We start from the raw sequence: 16,140 nt of genomic DNA on the forward strand, positions 1-16,140 counted from the left end.
CACAGAGAGGATGAGATGAAACAGTGTGAGGTGACCTTGAGATGCCAGCAACCAGTCTAAATCATTCCTGTTGAGGAGTGTGTGTGTATAGGTGAGTGTGTGACTGTGTGTGTTTGTGTCTGTATATATGTGTGTGCGTGTGAGTAGTCTGTTTCTTGATGTGTATTTCTGCTTAAAGGCCCTGACACACCAAGTTGACACCAAAGAACACATCCCGACGGACCCGATTGTTGTGTCGCCTCATGTCGCTTACGTCTTGGCCAAAAATTCTCACTGGAACACACAGCAAAGACTTCAGCCGACGGCCAAGTAGCACGTACGCACTGCGCATGCGTGAGTGGCAATAACTCTCCTTACCAGCAGGCGGCGGTAGTGTGTATTCGTCATTCAAAAGAGGCAACCAGAAGACAGACTGCATGATATACAAACAATAAATAGCGTGCGTTCCATTTTCACTCTCGTCCATCACAGACTGTTTCACATAACGACTTATAATCGAAAACATGTTTAGTGTGGTACTGGAAAATGAAAAATAATAGCCGTCTGTGTGTGCCTTCTTCACTTCTGTTTCACTTCTCATGCACTGATTCGCTAAGCTGAACAGTCAATCAGAGTGATTTCTTTTGCCGACAGCCTACCGATTCAACAAGGTGAATCGGCAGCGGAAGGTGTCGGCACGGCCGAAAAGACACAATGGTGTGGCATGGCCGTATCTACCATTGAGGTCACCGAGGTCCGGACCTCGGTAATATTTTTCGAGCTGTGTATACAAAACTTGTGAAATAATTACACTAAACGGGGTTCTTTGTTGTACTTCCATTTACTGCCGATGGGGGCGCTGCATAATTACGTAGCCTTGATTAAAGCAAAAAGAAGAAGACGACATACATCAACAAACTACCGCAGCCCGGACTTGTACCGGAGCAGCGAGGAGTGATGAGGTATCTAGAGATCTGAGTCCAGCGGGCTGCTTGTGTTTCTGTTCATCAGGACATCATATGACCAGCAGATCCTGTCTGAACGCTCTATGTTAGTCAGTGGACGTCCGACAACATGCACACTAACTTATATTGCAGCTATAGGCTATACTTTGGTTTAAATTGCGTTAATAAACTAGCTAGAGAGCTACAGTTAATTAGATTCATCCAATGTCAGAAGGATTACCTTTTAACAAATGTTGTAACGCTTTTCTTTCATTTCAATTTGAGTAAAACAATGGAGATATAACATTGTATTGTTTTCTTTTTACACTGACTCAGATATAATGAAAAGACTACGTTAGGCCTGTCGCGATAATCGATAAATTGACTTATCGTACGATAAATAAAAATGGACTCGATAACTTTTCTGAGCTCGATAAATTGCCGTTTACATAAAGATGTGAACAGCATTTTAGCCTGGAGCGCTGTGGCTGCCAGGCGCGCTGTGAGGGGCGGGGCTGACACACAGCCAGGTCAGGACACTCCGCGTGCACGTGCAGCAGCGTAGCAGCCAAATTAATAATATAGCGACAAGCGGGAGACAACGTGTGACTTACTCGCGGGGAATTTAAAGTGAAATGGAATTGGTTACAAAACCTAACTACACATCTCGATTCTCCGGTGTGGCAGTATTTTGGATTCAAACCAAATCAACGAGGCGAACCTACGGACTTGAATGAGCCGGGCGGTGTGTCGCATTGGTTTAAAAAAGGTAGCGACAAAAGCAGGCAATACCACGCATTTTAAACCACCTAAAACACAACCACCCCATTCCGTTTTCCCAGCTGGGAGCAAACACGGCAGCTGGAGATGGAGAGCCCCCGCCCGACAATGCAAACATGTTGGTGTTCCTTGCTCGAAAACTTAGAAAAACAGATTTGGATATGGCCTGTTGAGGAATCTGGGTCTTTGACAGTGAACTGTACACTTGACTTGTTTTAAGGAGGTTTTTTTTGCTTGTGAGATAATGTGTGCTCATATTTATTTATTTATTTATTTATTTATATATATATATCAGAGAGAGAGAGCTCTGTTTTCCAGCCTGACTCTATTTAATTTATTGTTTTGGTTGTGTGTGATTTAATTAATTTATTATAATTTAATTAATTTGTTTTATTTATTATATATAATTTATATATTTTAATATTATTTCACATTTCATTTGCAATGTTGAATGTTCAATAAAAAGTTATGTTTGAAAGGATGTACTTGAATTATTATTATATATTATCATTATGTCTAAAATGGTCTTAAAACGGCGCCGACAATATTATCGTTTATCGCAATAATTTCCAGAAAAATGTATCGTCCAACACAATTAATTATCGTGACAGGCCTAGACTACGTCAGTCGAAGTTCAGCTTTGGTAAGGAAGAGACAGGACAGGCAGAGAGAAAGAGAGAGAGAGAAAGTGATGGAAGTCAGGGAGGAACTGCAGGTACAGTCACACAAAAGAATGTAGGCTTAATAACCCCATCTATCCATCTATCTATCTATATATATATATATATATATAGATATAATCTTAATTTACAATAGGCATAACTGTAAAACAACATACATCTATTGCAGTTATGATGTCATAATAACATACAATTGTATAAAACACAATTTGCTTACATCTTTTTTCTCTTTTGAGAATCAAACAAAACAGATTTAAATGACAAAAAGGATGCAAACATCAAGTGAAATGAACTAAATTGCTGAATTGCTTTTAATTCACTGGCAGGAGCGACAAGTGAGGAGGAGCAAAAAGTGAACAAAGAGGGAGAGATTGGACAAAGAGAAAGAGTAGAGGACAGAGAGAGTAGTGAACAGGAAGAAGACAGAGAGACTAAAGAAGATGGAAGAGAGGGTGCAGGTTATGGAAAGGAGAGAGACATGGAAAATGAATGTTGACATTGTTTTGTGATCATTTTAGCCTCTTCTGCATGTTCAGATCATTAATAGTAACAATCAGCTTATTCTTATGTATTACACTTTCAAAAATAATTGATGCTGACATTGTCAGCCCACTGACATGGTTTGAAATCAATATATTATCCAATGTGTGACCGCCCACAGGACTTAAAAAGCACCTAACTAGATCATGAAAATCCCAAAAATCTCGGGGGGTGTCCCCCGAACCCCCCTAACATATTTGGACCTCGGTATTAAAGAAATCCTGGATACGGCCCTGCGGTGCGGGACACACCAATCTGAGTAGGGCGACAGGACGCTCATCGACGGCCAGACATCTATCGACGGCCGAAATCGGCTTGGTGTGTCCGGGCCTTTAGTGTGAGAGTCTTAAGGCAAGGCAAGGCAAGTTTATTTATATAGCACCTTTCAACACAAGACTCCTGTGTGTTACCTGGCAGAGGTAGACTGCACAGAGAGGAGATGGTGCTGTGTGTGTGCTGTGTGTGCTGTGTGTGTGCTGTGTGCTGTGTGTGTGCTGTGTGCTGTGTGCTGTGTGCTGTGTGCTGTGTGCTGTGTGCTGTGTGCTGTGTGCTGTGTGCTGTATGCTGTGTGCTGTGTGCTGTGTGTGTGCTGTATGTGTGCTGTGTGTGTGCTGTGTGTGTGCTGTGTGTGTGCTGTGTGTGCGCTGTGTGTGTTTGCTGTGTGTGTGCTGTGTGTGTGCTGTGTGTGTGCTGTGTGTGTCTACTGATGAGGCCTGAACAGGGACTCCAAATCCTTACTCTTAGGATTTCCTTTATAAATAGGGAGAGAAGGGGTTGTTGGTTATTTCCACCTTAAAGAAACATTTTGGAAAGTGTGCCATGAATTTTTATCTGAACAACTAAATGCATCACTATGATTGTCTGAAAAGGCATTCCATCCCCATGTTAAACAACAATGTGCCTAGCCTATCGTTATAGGTTGGCTTTTTTTCTCCACCATCCAGTGTGGCGGTATGGACTTTGGGTTTTCCCACCTGGCCGGACAACACACCCCAGGTCTCTTTATATGTATTTCTTTCACTTTTAAAGCCGTAAGAGCTGACTCCTTGCTACGAGTCACATACATCGATTTCCAAACTGCAAGAACTCTCCCTCTAAAACAATATCTGTAGTAAAGGTTTCTGAAAACCAGAAGTAAACCTTGATTATGGAAACAAAAATGTATATATCAGATATTGCCTTCACTTAACTAGGAAGTCACATTGAGATTAAAAACATAATCATCATCATCATCATCATCATCATCATCATCATCATCATCATCATCATCATCATCATCACTGATTAACCCTGTTTGGCTTGTGTTTTACCTTGAAGGCGTATTTCCTGCTGATGTGATCATCCACCGACAACATGGACACGTGGAAGCTTGGCAGCAGGATACTTCCCAGAATGCTATCCTCTTTGTCATCTGCACCAGAGAAAAAAGAAGAATAGAAGCTTGTCAAGAAATCAGAGAACATTTGGTTTTAAAGCTGCAATAACCTACACTAAACTAACTGCAGACATACACTCAATAAGGATTTATCAGAACCAAGGCTGTAGAATAAGTAAGGTGTTGGACCGGTAAATCAAAGATCAAATCGATAGCCAATCAGAGCGTGGGGTTTCCTAGATATACCAGTGGAGCTGAATGAGCAGAGTTCTGAGGTCGATATGTTTGTTATCTTTCAATCCACCTAGAGATGACACTAGATGACCATTATAGGTCAACAGACAGACAGTCAACCAGCCTACCATTCGGCAAACAAGCCCTCAAGACGCAGCTCTGGAAAACGTGCTTATATACACCTGTCTTTCTCCTGCATATTTGTTTGTGAAAGTGACTTTGAATACAAAGAAAATAGCTAGTTATTAGGTATGACTATTATTGTGATTATTAAAAATAAATTTGGTCAAGTAAAGATTGACATCACTAGTAATGGTAGCTTGGCTTTATAAAAAGATCAGCTTTGTTACAATTCACCAGAAGCAACCAGTGGTTGGATTTCACCTCCTAGAACCTGCTCAGCTACAACTTTAGCTATTGTTAATATACAAAAATGGCGAGTCACACACACACACACACACACACACACACACACACACACACACACACACACACACACACACACACACACACACACACACACACACACACACACACACACACACACACACACACACACACACACACACACACACACACACACACACACACACACACACACACACACACACCCATTCTGTTAGGATGGTAATGATGTGGTTGTGCTATGGCCTCTGTGTGCTGTGATGTGAGCTCCCAGGCTCACAGTGAAGCACAATGCATACACACACACTCTGCTGCTGGGAGAACCTGCAGGGCTGCTGAATTATTGAGACTGTACAGAACACACACAGGAAACAGCCGAGAAAGAGAGGGAGTGGGCTGCCATGCAGGGGATGTAGGTATCCACTGTGTGGGAGACGCTTTTTCCCATTTTCACTTTCCAGGTAAGGTTAAACATACTTTGATTAAAAAAAGTTATAAAAACTGATAATTATGATCAATTACGGTCTCTTACAGCCAGATTACCAAATTACGTTTTTCTTTTTGTCATCAAAAGACAGATAATAAATTCCATATACCATTTTGCCTTTAAAAGTCCTCTTAATGTGATGTCCATCCCACTTTATCTTGTTGTCTTCTTACAGTTTTGTTGTATTGTATTGTTATAACTCTTTTATGTACATAACAAAAAACAGCTGTAAAATGTAATGATTGCACATCTTATGTAACTCTTGTCCTGTATAACAAACAACATGGTTTGAAACGAGACATTAACTAATAAATGTTCTACATTTATATGCACACAGTGCACCAGTTTTGATTCCTTAATGGACAGTGCTTTTGAATGTACTCATTCACACAGCAGCCAGGGTACCAAACAAAGCACTGGCCAGCACATCTGGAGCAGTGTGTTGGACACCTCCACATGAGGAGTCTTGATGAGAGGATGACTCACTCTTCCTCCTGAGCTACAGCAGATCAAGTTGGACACATTTAAATGACGTGACATGTTAATGCACTTTTTATTCGTCTTTGATCTAAAGTCCTGTCAGGCTCATAAAAAAACAATTGGGTAAAACATCTCTTGATTCTGCAAACATAGCCCAACCTGAGTGACAGGAGATAGTTAGAAGAGCCTGATAGAGCAGGAGAAAGAAAGAAAGGGACTTATAATGGAAAAGTCGAGTTGGTCCTTGTCCTTCCCGAGAACGCCTCTCCTCTCAGCTCTGCTTGGCTAAGCCAATAAACATCCCATTTTCCCTTGGGTTTGTCATGAAAGCAGCAGCTGATTGCAGCTAATTTGTCCATTTTTGGAGATGGGAAAATCTCTCTCTAGGGTGTAGGAGACTCAGCAGAGGAGCTTTTGTAAATGTAATGTTCTAAATAAGTGGTTCTGCATCTTTGGATTTGCAAAAGTGAGCGAAAGCAAGGTTGACTCATTTGAACTGGCAATGACACTTAACCTGCTGACCCCTGATCCACTGCTGCTGATCCACAGATAAATTTAGAGGGCTGGACATGACATCTGCTGCCACACCACCAGCAGAATGTTCACCAAACCTCTTCAAGGGTGGGAGCACGATTAACCACACCCATTCATCCTCCCTGTTTAGGGAAGAATCTTAATGGGAGGTCCTTCAGAATCATGCATAGCAGATATTTGATCAGCCGATGTGTATTGTATCCAGTGGCGAACCGTGTCTATCACAACTGGACCTTCTGTAGACATACACCCCCCCCCGGCGTTATAATGTCCGTCGCTGAATTGTCGTCTTGAAAAGGGTACTCACAACAATTCCGCAACAACTTCATCTTCACCTGTTGCACTTCTCATTTCAACGTTAAAAACAATAAAACGGCATGAATTGCTTCATCGCATTCATCTAGATCAGGGGTGGCCAACCATTCAGAGGTTAAGAGCCACATTTTGTCTATGTTACTGCAAAGAGCCACATCAAACACACAGTCACTGATACCGCTCGTTTCAGTTTTTTGTTTTCTGGAGACAAGATTTCAACCACGTTACTGACGCATTTTTGTGGCATTGGGATATATATTTTTAAAATCCTCTGAAGCAGAAAAAGGAGCTGTGGATTATTGTTATTGATTAATGCATAAGTGTTTCTTAGGGTCAAAAACACTAAACTCACAACTTCAAATGAAAGCGTTTAGTTTATTTAATAAAAGAGCACATGTTCAATGTGAAAAGTGACAGTATTGTAGTTATAGATTATTTGCAATTTGGTTCTATATATATATATATATATATAAAAAAAAAAGAAATGATATATTATTTAAACACCTTGAATTTCAGGGGGGGCGCGGGGCTCAGTTGGCGGAGCGCAGCGCCCCTCCAAGACAATGGTAGGGGAAACACTGGATAATGTTTAATCAACGATAGGTTTTAACGGCAGGGTATCGCGGTATGGCTTTCAAGTATCGGTACACCGTGCAACACTAGTCAGGAGTCAGTGTCTCTCCCCCAAACTCACAAAATTCGATATGAACTGAAGAGCCGCATGAAACTAGGCAAAGAGCCGCATGCGGCTCGAGAGCCACGGGTTGGCCACCCCTGATCTAGATCCTCTGTCTCGAGCCAGTTAACTAGCGGGCCTTCTAGAATACCCTGCAACCGAGGGGAACTCTGAAAGAATACGCCCATTGGCTACAAATCAGTATATGATTGGTTGATTAAACTGTCAGTCCAAACGTACGCTCTCATTCAGTGCAACAGCCAGGGCATTCTATCAAGGATGTCGAATACCTTGGTTGAAGGATATTCTACCCAGAGACCCAGAACAAGATCTGATTGGTTGCTTTCTTTTCTAACACAAAACCACTGAAATGCGTAGTGCATGGTCCGAGAAGGACAAACAAATCAACGTAACACTGTAATATCACAGATCAACAACACAGATACGATTCTCATTTATTCATTTTATATACATTTTATTTATATAATTAAATCGATTTTTTGTTTGTTTTATCTGAGTATTTCAGGGTATTCCCTGAATACCTTGAAGGCCCTGACGGTTTGCCATTGATTTTATCATTATTCAATCCTTCATAAAAGGAATGATGTCAACTATTTTGTTATTTGTATATATATTTGAAAAATTGACATTTTTAAAATAGGTTTTGCTGGTTTAAATAATGTTTTGGTGACAATGAAAACAAACAGCAAGTGTGACGATGTGATCACAAGTTGTTGCTCTCTCTCCATCTGTGTGCATAAGGTGTGCAGGAGGGATGGACAGCATTTTTCCACAAGATGTCTAAGAGCACTAACATTAACTTGAAAAAAATCCTTAACCATTTACTCCCAATGATTTGGTGTTAAGATGAAGATATTAGAATGAATAGGATTCAATAACAGTTATTTTTCACTATTGGCTACCGAACAAATCTAAAGGAATTGCACTCCTCTGTAGGAAAGCTCTGATAATCTCCTCTGTCGGTTTCCGCCTTATTTTTCCTTGTCGGACACGGGACGCTGCACTGTGTCATGCTAACATTAGCAGCCACTTTGTTAAAGCAGGCCAACACGCTGCACTGATTCAGGTTTCATGCAATGGTTTCAGGTTGCTGGTCTACTCTGTCAGTATCACAGAATGATTCAGAGACATGAAACCCAACATTCAGAACTGTAATGTAACACAAATGTTGTGTTACATGTGTGAGCAGCTCCGTTTGTCCAGCTGCTTATAGGTATTTCAGTACTGAGCAGTTCAGTAAGAATTTAGAACCGTTTCTCGACACCCATCCCTAAATGCCACTGACGATTCTCCAGGTTTGCATAATGTATTTCTGTGAAGCACATGCAGGATGTGATGACTGCAGCATATGAACGGACCAAACAACTGGGGCAGATCCCATCTGTCAGTTTGAATACAGACAGTTAATCCTTAATCTGAATTAATGAAGTTTTCCTACCTATTTATTCTCTATTGTCTCTTAGTTTATCATGTCATAAAGAGTTTACAATGAGAAGGTCTTGAGTTTTATGATCCTTTAAATATACAGTGGGGCAAAAAAGTATTTAGTCAGCCAACAATTGTGCAAGTTCTCCCACTTAAAAAGATGAGAGAGGCCTATAATTTTCATCCTAGGTATACCTCAACTATGAGAAAAAAATCCAGAAAATCCCATTGTCTGATTTTTAAAGAATGTATTTGCAAATTATGGTGGAAAATAAGCATTTGGTCAATAACAAAAGTTCATCTCAATACTTTGTTATATACACTTTATTGGCAATGACAGAGGTCAAACGTTTTCTGTAAGTCTTCACAAGGTTTTCACACACTGTTGCTGGTATTTTGGCCCATTCCTCCATGCAGATCTCCTCTAGAGCAGTGATGTTTTCGGGCTGTCGCGGGGCAACACGGACTTTCAACTCCCTCCAAAGATTTTCTATGGGGTTGAGATCTGGAGACTAGCTAGGCCACTCCAGGACCTTGAAATGCTTCTTACGAAGCCACTCTTTCGTTGCCCGGGTGTTGTGTTTGGGATCATTGTCATGCTGAAAGACCCAGCCACGTTTCATCTTCAATGCCCTTGCTGATGGAAGGAGTTTGTCACTCAAAATCTCACGATACATGGCCCCATTCATTCTTTCCTTTACACGGATCAGTCGTCCTGGTCCCTTTGCAGAAAAACAGCCCCAAAGCATGATGTTTCCACCCCCATGTTTCACAGTAGGTAAGGTGTTCTTTGGATGCAACTCAGCATTCTTTCTCCTCCAAACACGTCTAGTTGAGTTTTTACCAAAAAGTTATATTTTGGTTTCATCTGACCATAAGACATTCTCCCAATCCTCTTCTGGATCATGTAAATGCTCTCTAGCAAACTTCAGACGGGCCTGGACATGTACTGGCTTAAGCAGGGGGACACGTCTGGCACTGCAGGATTTGAGTCCCTGGCGGCATAGTGTGTTACTGATGGTAGCCTTTGTTACTTTGGTCCCAGCTCTCTGCAGGTCATTGACTAGGTCCCCCTGTGTGGTTCTGGGATTTTTGCTCACCGTCTTCCCAGCCTGGTGCAGGTCTACAATTTTGTTTCTGGTGTCCTTTGACAGCTCTTTGGTCTTGGCCATAGTGAAGTTTGGAGTGTGACTGTTTGAGGTTGTGGACAGGTGTCTTTTATACTGATAACGAGTTCAAACAGGTGCCATTAATACAGTTAACAAGTGGAGGACAGAGGAGGCTCTTAAAGAAGAAGTTACAGGTCTGTGAGAGCCAGAAATCTTGTTTGTTTGTAGGTGACCAAATACTTATTTTACCGAGGAATTTGCAAATAAATTCTTTAAAAATCAGACAATGTGATTTTCTGGACTTTCTTTCTCAGTTTTGTCTCTCATAGTGGAGGTATACCTAGGATGAAAATTACAGGCCTCTTTCATCTTTTTAAGTGGGAGAACTTGCACAATTGGTGGCTGACTAAATACTTTTTTATCCACACTGTATGTGCCTTATTAAATTACACTCAAACAAAACATGGACAACTTGCTTTGGATTTGACAATGAACCCATTTAAATTGAGAGCCTTCATAACACGTGTGTGTCTGTGTGTGTGTGTGTGTGTGTGTGTGTGTGTGTGTGTGTGTGTGTGTGTGTGTGTGTGTGTGTGTGTGTGTCCTTACCGCGGTAGTAGAAGAGGCACATGTCACACAGAACGAACCACCTCTTCTTCCACAGCTTCATGCCTGTGCTGTCCTGCAGGGGTCAGAGGTCACAGAGAAGTCATCAAGACAGCCAGCCTCTCTCTCGCGCACGCACGCACGCACGCACGCACGCACGCACGCACGCACGCACGCACACACACACACACACACACACACACACACACACACACACACACACACACACACACACACACACACACACACACACACACACACACACACACACACACACACACACACACACACACACACACACACACACACACACACACACACACACACACACACACACACACACACACACACACACACACACACACACACACACACACACACACACACTCCCTCTGCCTCCTTCTATTTCTCCATTACCCAGCTCTCCCCCCCGCTGAGACTAATGGCTCTGTTTTATCTGTTCATAACATTCTGACAGGTCTCTGTGTGGTGCTCTTTTTTCACCACCCTGGTGCCATAATGACTGCAGTGACAATACCACATTTTTCTAGCCATTCGCTCACTGTTAGCAAAGTGACGCATTGGGCCACAGACCCTGAGGTAAGGAGCAGTGGGTAAACACTGATGACATTTCTTCTGCGGGGGGGCACTTTGGCTGACAGGTCTGTGTGGAGGAGAGAGCCGTGTTGCTGTGAGGTCAATTGATTTTGGTCTGAATGTGAGCACAGTGAGCAGAAGCTCAGGGGCCAGATGTTACTGACAGGGACTCCAGCTGGACCCCAAAGCACAGCTGTGAAGGTCTCTGTCTGCAGCTGCCATCCCAGGACCAACTCACACTACAGTCTGCCATCCCAGGACCAATTCACATTACAGTCTGCCATCCCAGGACCAACTCACACTACAGTCTGCCATCCCAGGACCAATTCACATTACAGTCTGCCATCCCAGGACCAACTCACACTACAGTCTGCCATCCCAGGACCAATTCACATTACAGTCTGCCATCCCAGGACCAATTCACATTACAGTCTGCCATCCCAGGACCAATTCACATTACAGTCTGCCATCCCAGGACCAACTCACACTACAGTCTGCCATCCCAGGACCAACTCATACAGTCTGCCATCCCAGGACCAACTCACACTACAGTCTGCCATCCCAGGACCAACTCATACTACAGTCTGCCATGTCATTTACTTTCCTTCAACCTGAAGCAGGGGTTATTTATGCTGCATGGTTCCACTAGTGAAGTACTGTATGATATAAGACTTAGTACAGTTAAATTGGCTGTCACTGGCTGTCACCAAACCACATAACATATCCAGGGAACAGGAGGATGTCACTGACTTTAGTTGAAGATGAAAGTTGTAAAACTGTATTTTCTGTTAATTAATTAAAAAGAGGATCTCAAAGTGGGCCAGTGCGCACCACCGATTCATACATTTTACATGAATGTTAAGCAATCTCAGCGGCCATGGTTTTTAGATTTGTTTCTTTGTTTTCTCAACCATTCTTTCATGGATTTCTGTTCAGAGTTTAAACCAACCAAAACGGACACAACAAAAACATGCATAATCTTAAAGGTCACCTTCATGCTACTTTTAGGCAATAGCATAGGTCTCAGATGTATACAAATATATAAAAAACATGTCTATGAAGTGTTTTGCTCAAAATACCAAACAGATCTCCCTCCGTTTCAGCCCTGTTACTAAAGTGCTGATTTGGGGTAAAGCTTTAAACAAAAAAAAGAAATTGGAGAAAAAAGAGGGGGCGGAGCTTATGCCTGCTCATGCGGGTCCTGGCAGCTACTGTCTAAAATGCTGCGGTGATGACACGCTATATCATGTTCAAAACCACATCACGGATTATTTCTGAAACAGTATGGAGCTCAAGTGCTTTCTCTCTCTCAGGGTTACCACAAGTTGAGTTCCTTTTTATATCCTGCTTCTTTACACATACTCTCTCCAGTACAGGTTAGTTCTGAGTGTTAGCGATGCTTGCTAATGTAAACAAAGACCATATTACGTCCAAAACACGTCAGGCATTGTTTCTGATAGCGACGTTTCTGATAGGGCAGTGGGTCCACCATCCGATATGACGTCATAGCGGATGGCAAATCTGGATCAGCTCCGTTTTCCCCCCGTTTTTAGAGATTTGGGTACGGAGGAAAGAGAGAGGGTTTTGCTTTCTGACACTTTGTGAGTCTCCTGACACACGGGGGACACATATTTATGTATAAAGAAGTGCATCAAAAAGTGCATTTTGCATGATAGGTTCCCTTTAAAGAAATGAATACTACGTTATATTATATATTTTCTTTACAGTACTGTTTCAAATCTCTTTGTCGCTTGTAACACATTGCAAGTGTGTTTCAGATCCCATGAAACTGGGTTTTATTCTTCCGTTAAAATAATGGAAACCAGCAGCTGTGTGGTGTGTACACCGGCAAAAACACACAGTTCAAAAGTATCAAGTATTACAGCACTAATAATGGGGAAAAGATTAATAAGAGTTCAAAACACTCTTATGGAACTTTAATAAATACATTTAAAAAATAGTATAAGAACACATATATTATAAAACGATTAATGGAACCTTTGGTTGGCAAAGGATGGCCTGAATGAATAATAGAGTTCCAAGAAAAGAAGGCAATATAGTAATAGTAAATGCAGTGTTTCCCACAGAATTTGATTCTATTTGTGGGGACACCGCAAAAAAAAAAAAAAGCCAAAGGCCCCTTAACCTATTCGGGTGGTCCACGCATCCACCCCACCTCAAATAAGATAATACATGCAAGTTCATGGCTACTGTAGACAACGTTCTTGTTGCTCTGTGTTGCGTTGTTAATGAGTGAAACACACCGGAGTTGAGGATCTGTGGGGTTTATTCTCCCAAAAATATAATTTACAATTTAGGCATTTAGCAGACTTACAATGACCAATTACAAGGACATTCTCCCTGGAGTAACCGAGGGCTAAGTGCCTTACTCAAGGGCAAGTGGTGTTCAAGGCAGGATTTGAACTTGCAACCTTCCGATCATCAGCCCACCTCACTATGGGAAACACTGAAATGAACTGAAGTGCATTTCTTCAAATGTTTAAAGGGATAGTGGTGGTCTAAGGGATAGTGAGGTAGGCTAGAGATCAGGGGCCGTATTCACAAAGGATCTTAGGGCTAAAAGTAGCACCTAAGTCTGGGAGAGCTTAAAAGTCCTCGAGAGGACTCCTAACTCAGTAAGACCTATTCACAAAGAATCTGAAAATGGCTGAGAGACGAAATGTTTTGGAGATAATGGAAGACTGTGAATTGATCAAGAGATATAGGCTAAATCGTGAGGGTATCAAACTTGTTGTGGAATTAGTGCGGGATGCAATAACATCCCCGACTAACAGGAATAACCCGATTAGAAATAAAATGTTTGGCAACACTACGATATTTAGCAACAGGGAAAATGCAACTTTGCAATGCCGACGATTTAGGAATATCGCAACCATCAGTCAGCTGTGCCATAAACCAAACCATCAACGCGCTCTCTAGACCACATATCATCCAACAGTTTATCCGGTTTCCTTTGGACAATCAACAACTACACATGATCAAAGCCAACTTCATGGCAATGCAGGTATGCCCGGTGTGGTCGGTGCTATTGACGGGACGCACATAAAAATAATTGCGCCATCAAAAGATGAGGACGTGTTCGTCAATAGAAAGAAAGTACATTCCATCAACACGCAGATTGTTTTCATTCATCATGATAGGGAGACTTGAACGGCGGTATGGGCTGTTATTGAAAGTGTTTAAGTGCTGGAAATATGCTCATTATATAATAGTTTGCAGGGTGCTTTTAATTGCCTCCTCGATTTAATGTAATTTACGTATTTTTATTGTTTGCTCTCTCTTTAACGTGCATATACAACGTCATTATCGTGGTCTGCACAAACTTGTCATTATGCGTGTATTCTGCTAACTGCACTGTCCATAACTATATGATAGGAATACATTTCTAGCCTAGGCTATTTCCTTGTTTTTCGGTGATTTAGTGGGCTCGTTTGTGGGATGTTGCGGATGAGTTTCACCGAGACCGCCTACTCTGAACAACCAATCACCGTACTGACCGCTTCTAAACTCATGCACGAGAATCGACGTCATCCATAGCAACGGCGCGTCACTCTTAGTTCACTCTTAGTGATTTATCCTTAGTATGAGTAGGTCTCAGCGGCTTTGTGAATAACTTTTAAGAAAAAACTCCTACGTAAAATGTTTTAGCGCGAGTTAGGAGCACTCCTAGCGGTAAGATAAAATGCTTTGTGAATACGGCCCCAGAAGGTTGTGAGTTCAAATCCCACCAGGAACACCACCACTAGTGTGCCCTTGAGTAAGGCACTTAGCCCTTAGTTACCCCAGGGAGAATGTCCCTCTAATTGGTAATTGTAAGTCGCTTTGGATAAAAGCGTCAACTAAATTAAATGTAATGTTTATTACATGTTCTCAGTGATTCATGTTCAGTGTGCACCTTGCATTATACTGGCTGCCCCACCATCCCCCCCCCCCCCCCCCCCTGTCTTCTATCTGTCAGCACAGTCCAACAATAATGTTGAAAGAAAAGCTCCACCTGTTTGTAAAGCCAGCTGCTCTTCACCCCAGGGGCGTTGGGGTTCCTCTTGATGGAGTTTGACCTCTTTCCAAAGTTGTGGATTTTTTTGGAAGACCTAGAGGGCTGTTGAAACACATGAATGGGTAATACATGTAGAGAATGTGTACATATTCGGTATATTGAGCTGTCCAAAAGAAACTTCTAATTCTCCATCTTGCATCTCCTACAGTAAGAACATTGCATAGAACTCCAGAGATAGAGAACATAATCCAGAATATCATCTTCTCTGACTGCTCTGTTGAACAACTGACTCTCTGCTGTGAACAACATCAGCAAGGCAGATGTGCTCAGCTCATTACACACAGCAAGGCTCACTTACTAAGAAATGCAGCACAACTCTTTTTAACTCAGACAATGGAAGACAAATGCAAGGGGTTATTTGATAAAGTCTAAATTGAAAACACACAGTATCACATTACCATTATAGCCATTGACCAGATGTTGACAGTCTGTATTCGTTAGTGTGACATTGTGAAAGTGTTTGGTGGTGATTTATTGGAGGCAGTTTTTTCTCATGACTTTAGCTCTAGAGACAGAGTCTAGCACAGAGTTGGCTCAGTTAAGGCCACTTAACAGGGTGGTCTAAAAATAGGGGTCAGGCCACCTGTATGTAAATACCTTTGAGGCACATTTGTAATATCTTTTACATAACAGCAAACTGACTTTAAATGGTAAGGGAAGGGACAATCCACATCCTGTCCTGTGCTTTAGTTAAAGTCACCATGTTTAAACATTTTAACTATTCAACAACTGGAAGATCTCACAGAGAAACTTCTTCTTTTGGCCAGTGTGAGCAGAAGGGAAACCTTGTATAAGCATCACTTATTAATTGAACCGCAGAATCTCTGCTGTGATCTACCCATGCATGTTAATGTTCTGTTTATCTGTTAGACTGA

General features: G+C 41.9%; 1 protein-coding gene across 13 annotated transcripts in view; it reads right to left on the reverse strand.

Moving 5' to 3' along the window:
• Window positions 1–16,140, reverse strand: part of LOC307021479 (pleckstrin homology domain-containing family A member 5-like) — a 211,534-nt gene that overhangs the window by 42,949 nt on the left and 152,445 nt on the right. For all 13 annotated transcript variants that reach the window (XM_079653628.1, XM_079653627.1, XM_079653620.1 and 10 more), the window contains 3 exons: window positions 15,203–15,307; window positions 10,594–10,666; window positions 4,234–4,334 (listed from right to left, as the gene is read on the reverse strand). In XM_079653628.1, coding sequence (XP_079509754.1) covers window positions 4,234–4,334; window positions 10,594–10,666; window positions 15,203–15,307 — 279 coding nt within the window. The remainder of the gene's footprint in view (window positions 1–4,233; window positions 4,335–10,593; window positions 10,667–15,202; window positions 15,308–16,140) is intronic.

The sequence above is a fragment of the Notothenia rossii genome, assembly GCF_949606895.1.
Source record: "Notothenia rossii genome assembly, chromosome: 10".
Lineage (NCBI taxonomy): Eukaryota > Metazoa > Chordata > Actinopteri > Perciformes > Nototheniidae > Notothenia > Notothenia rossii.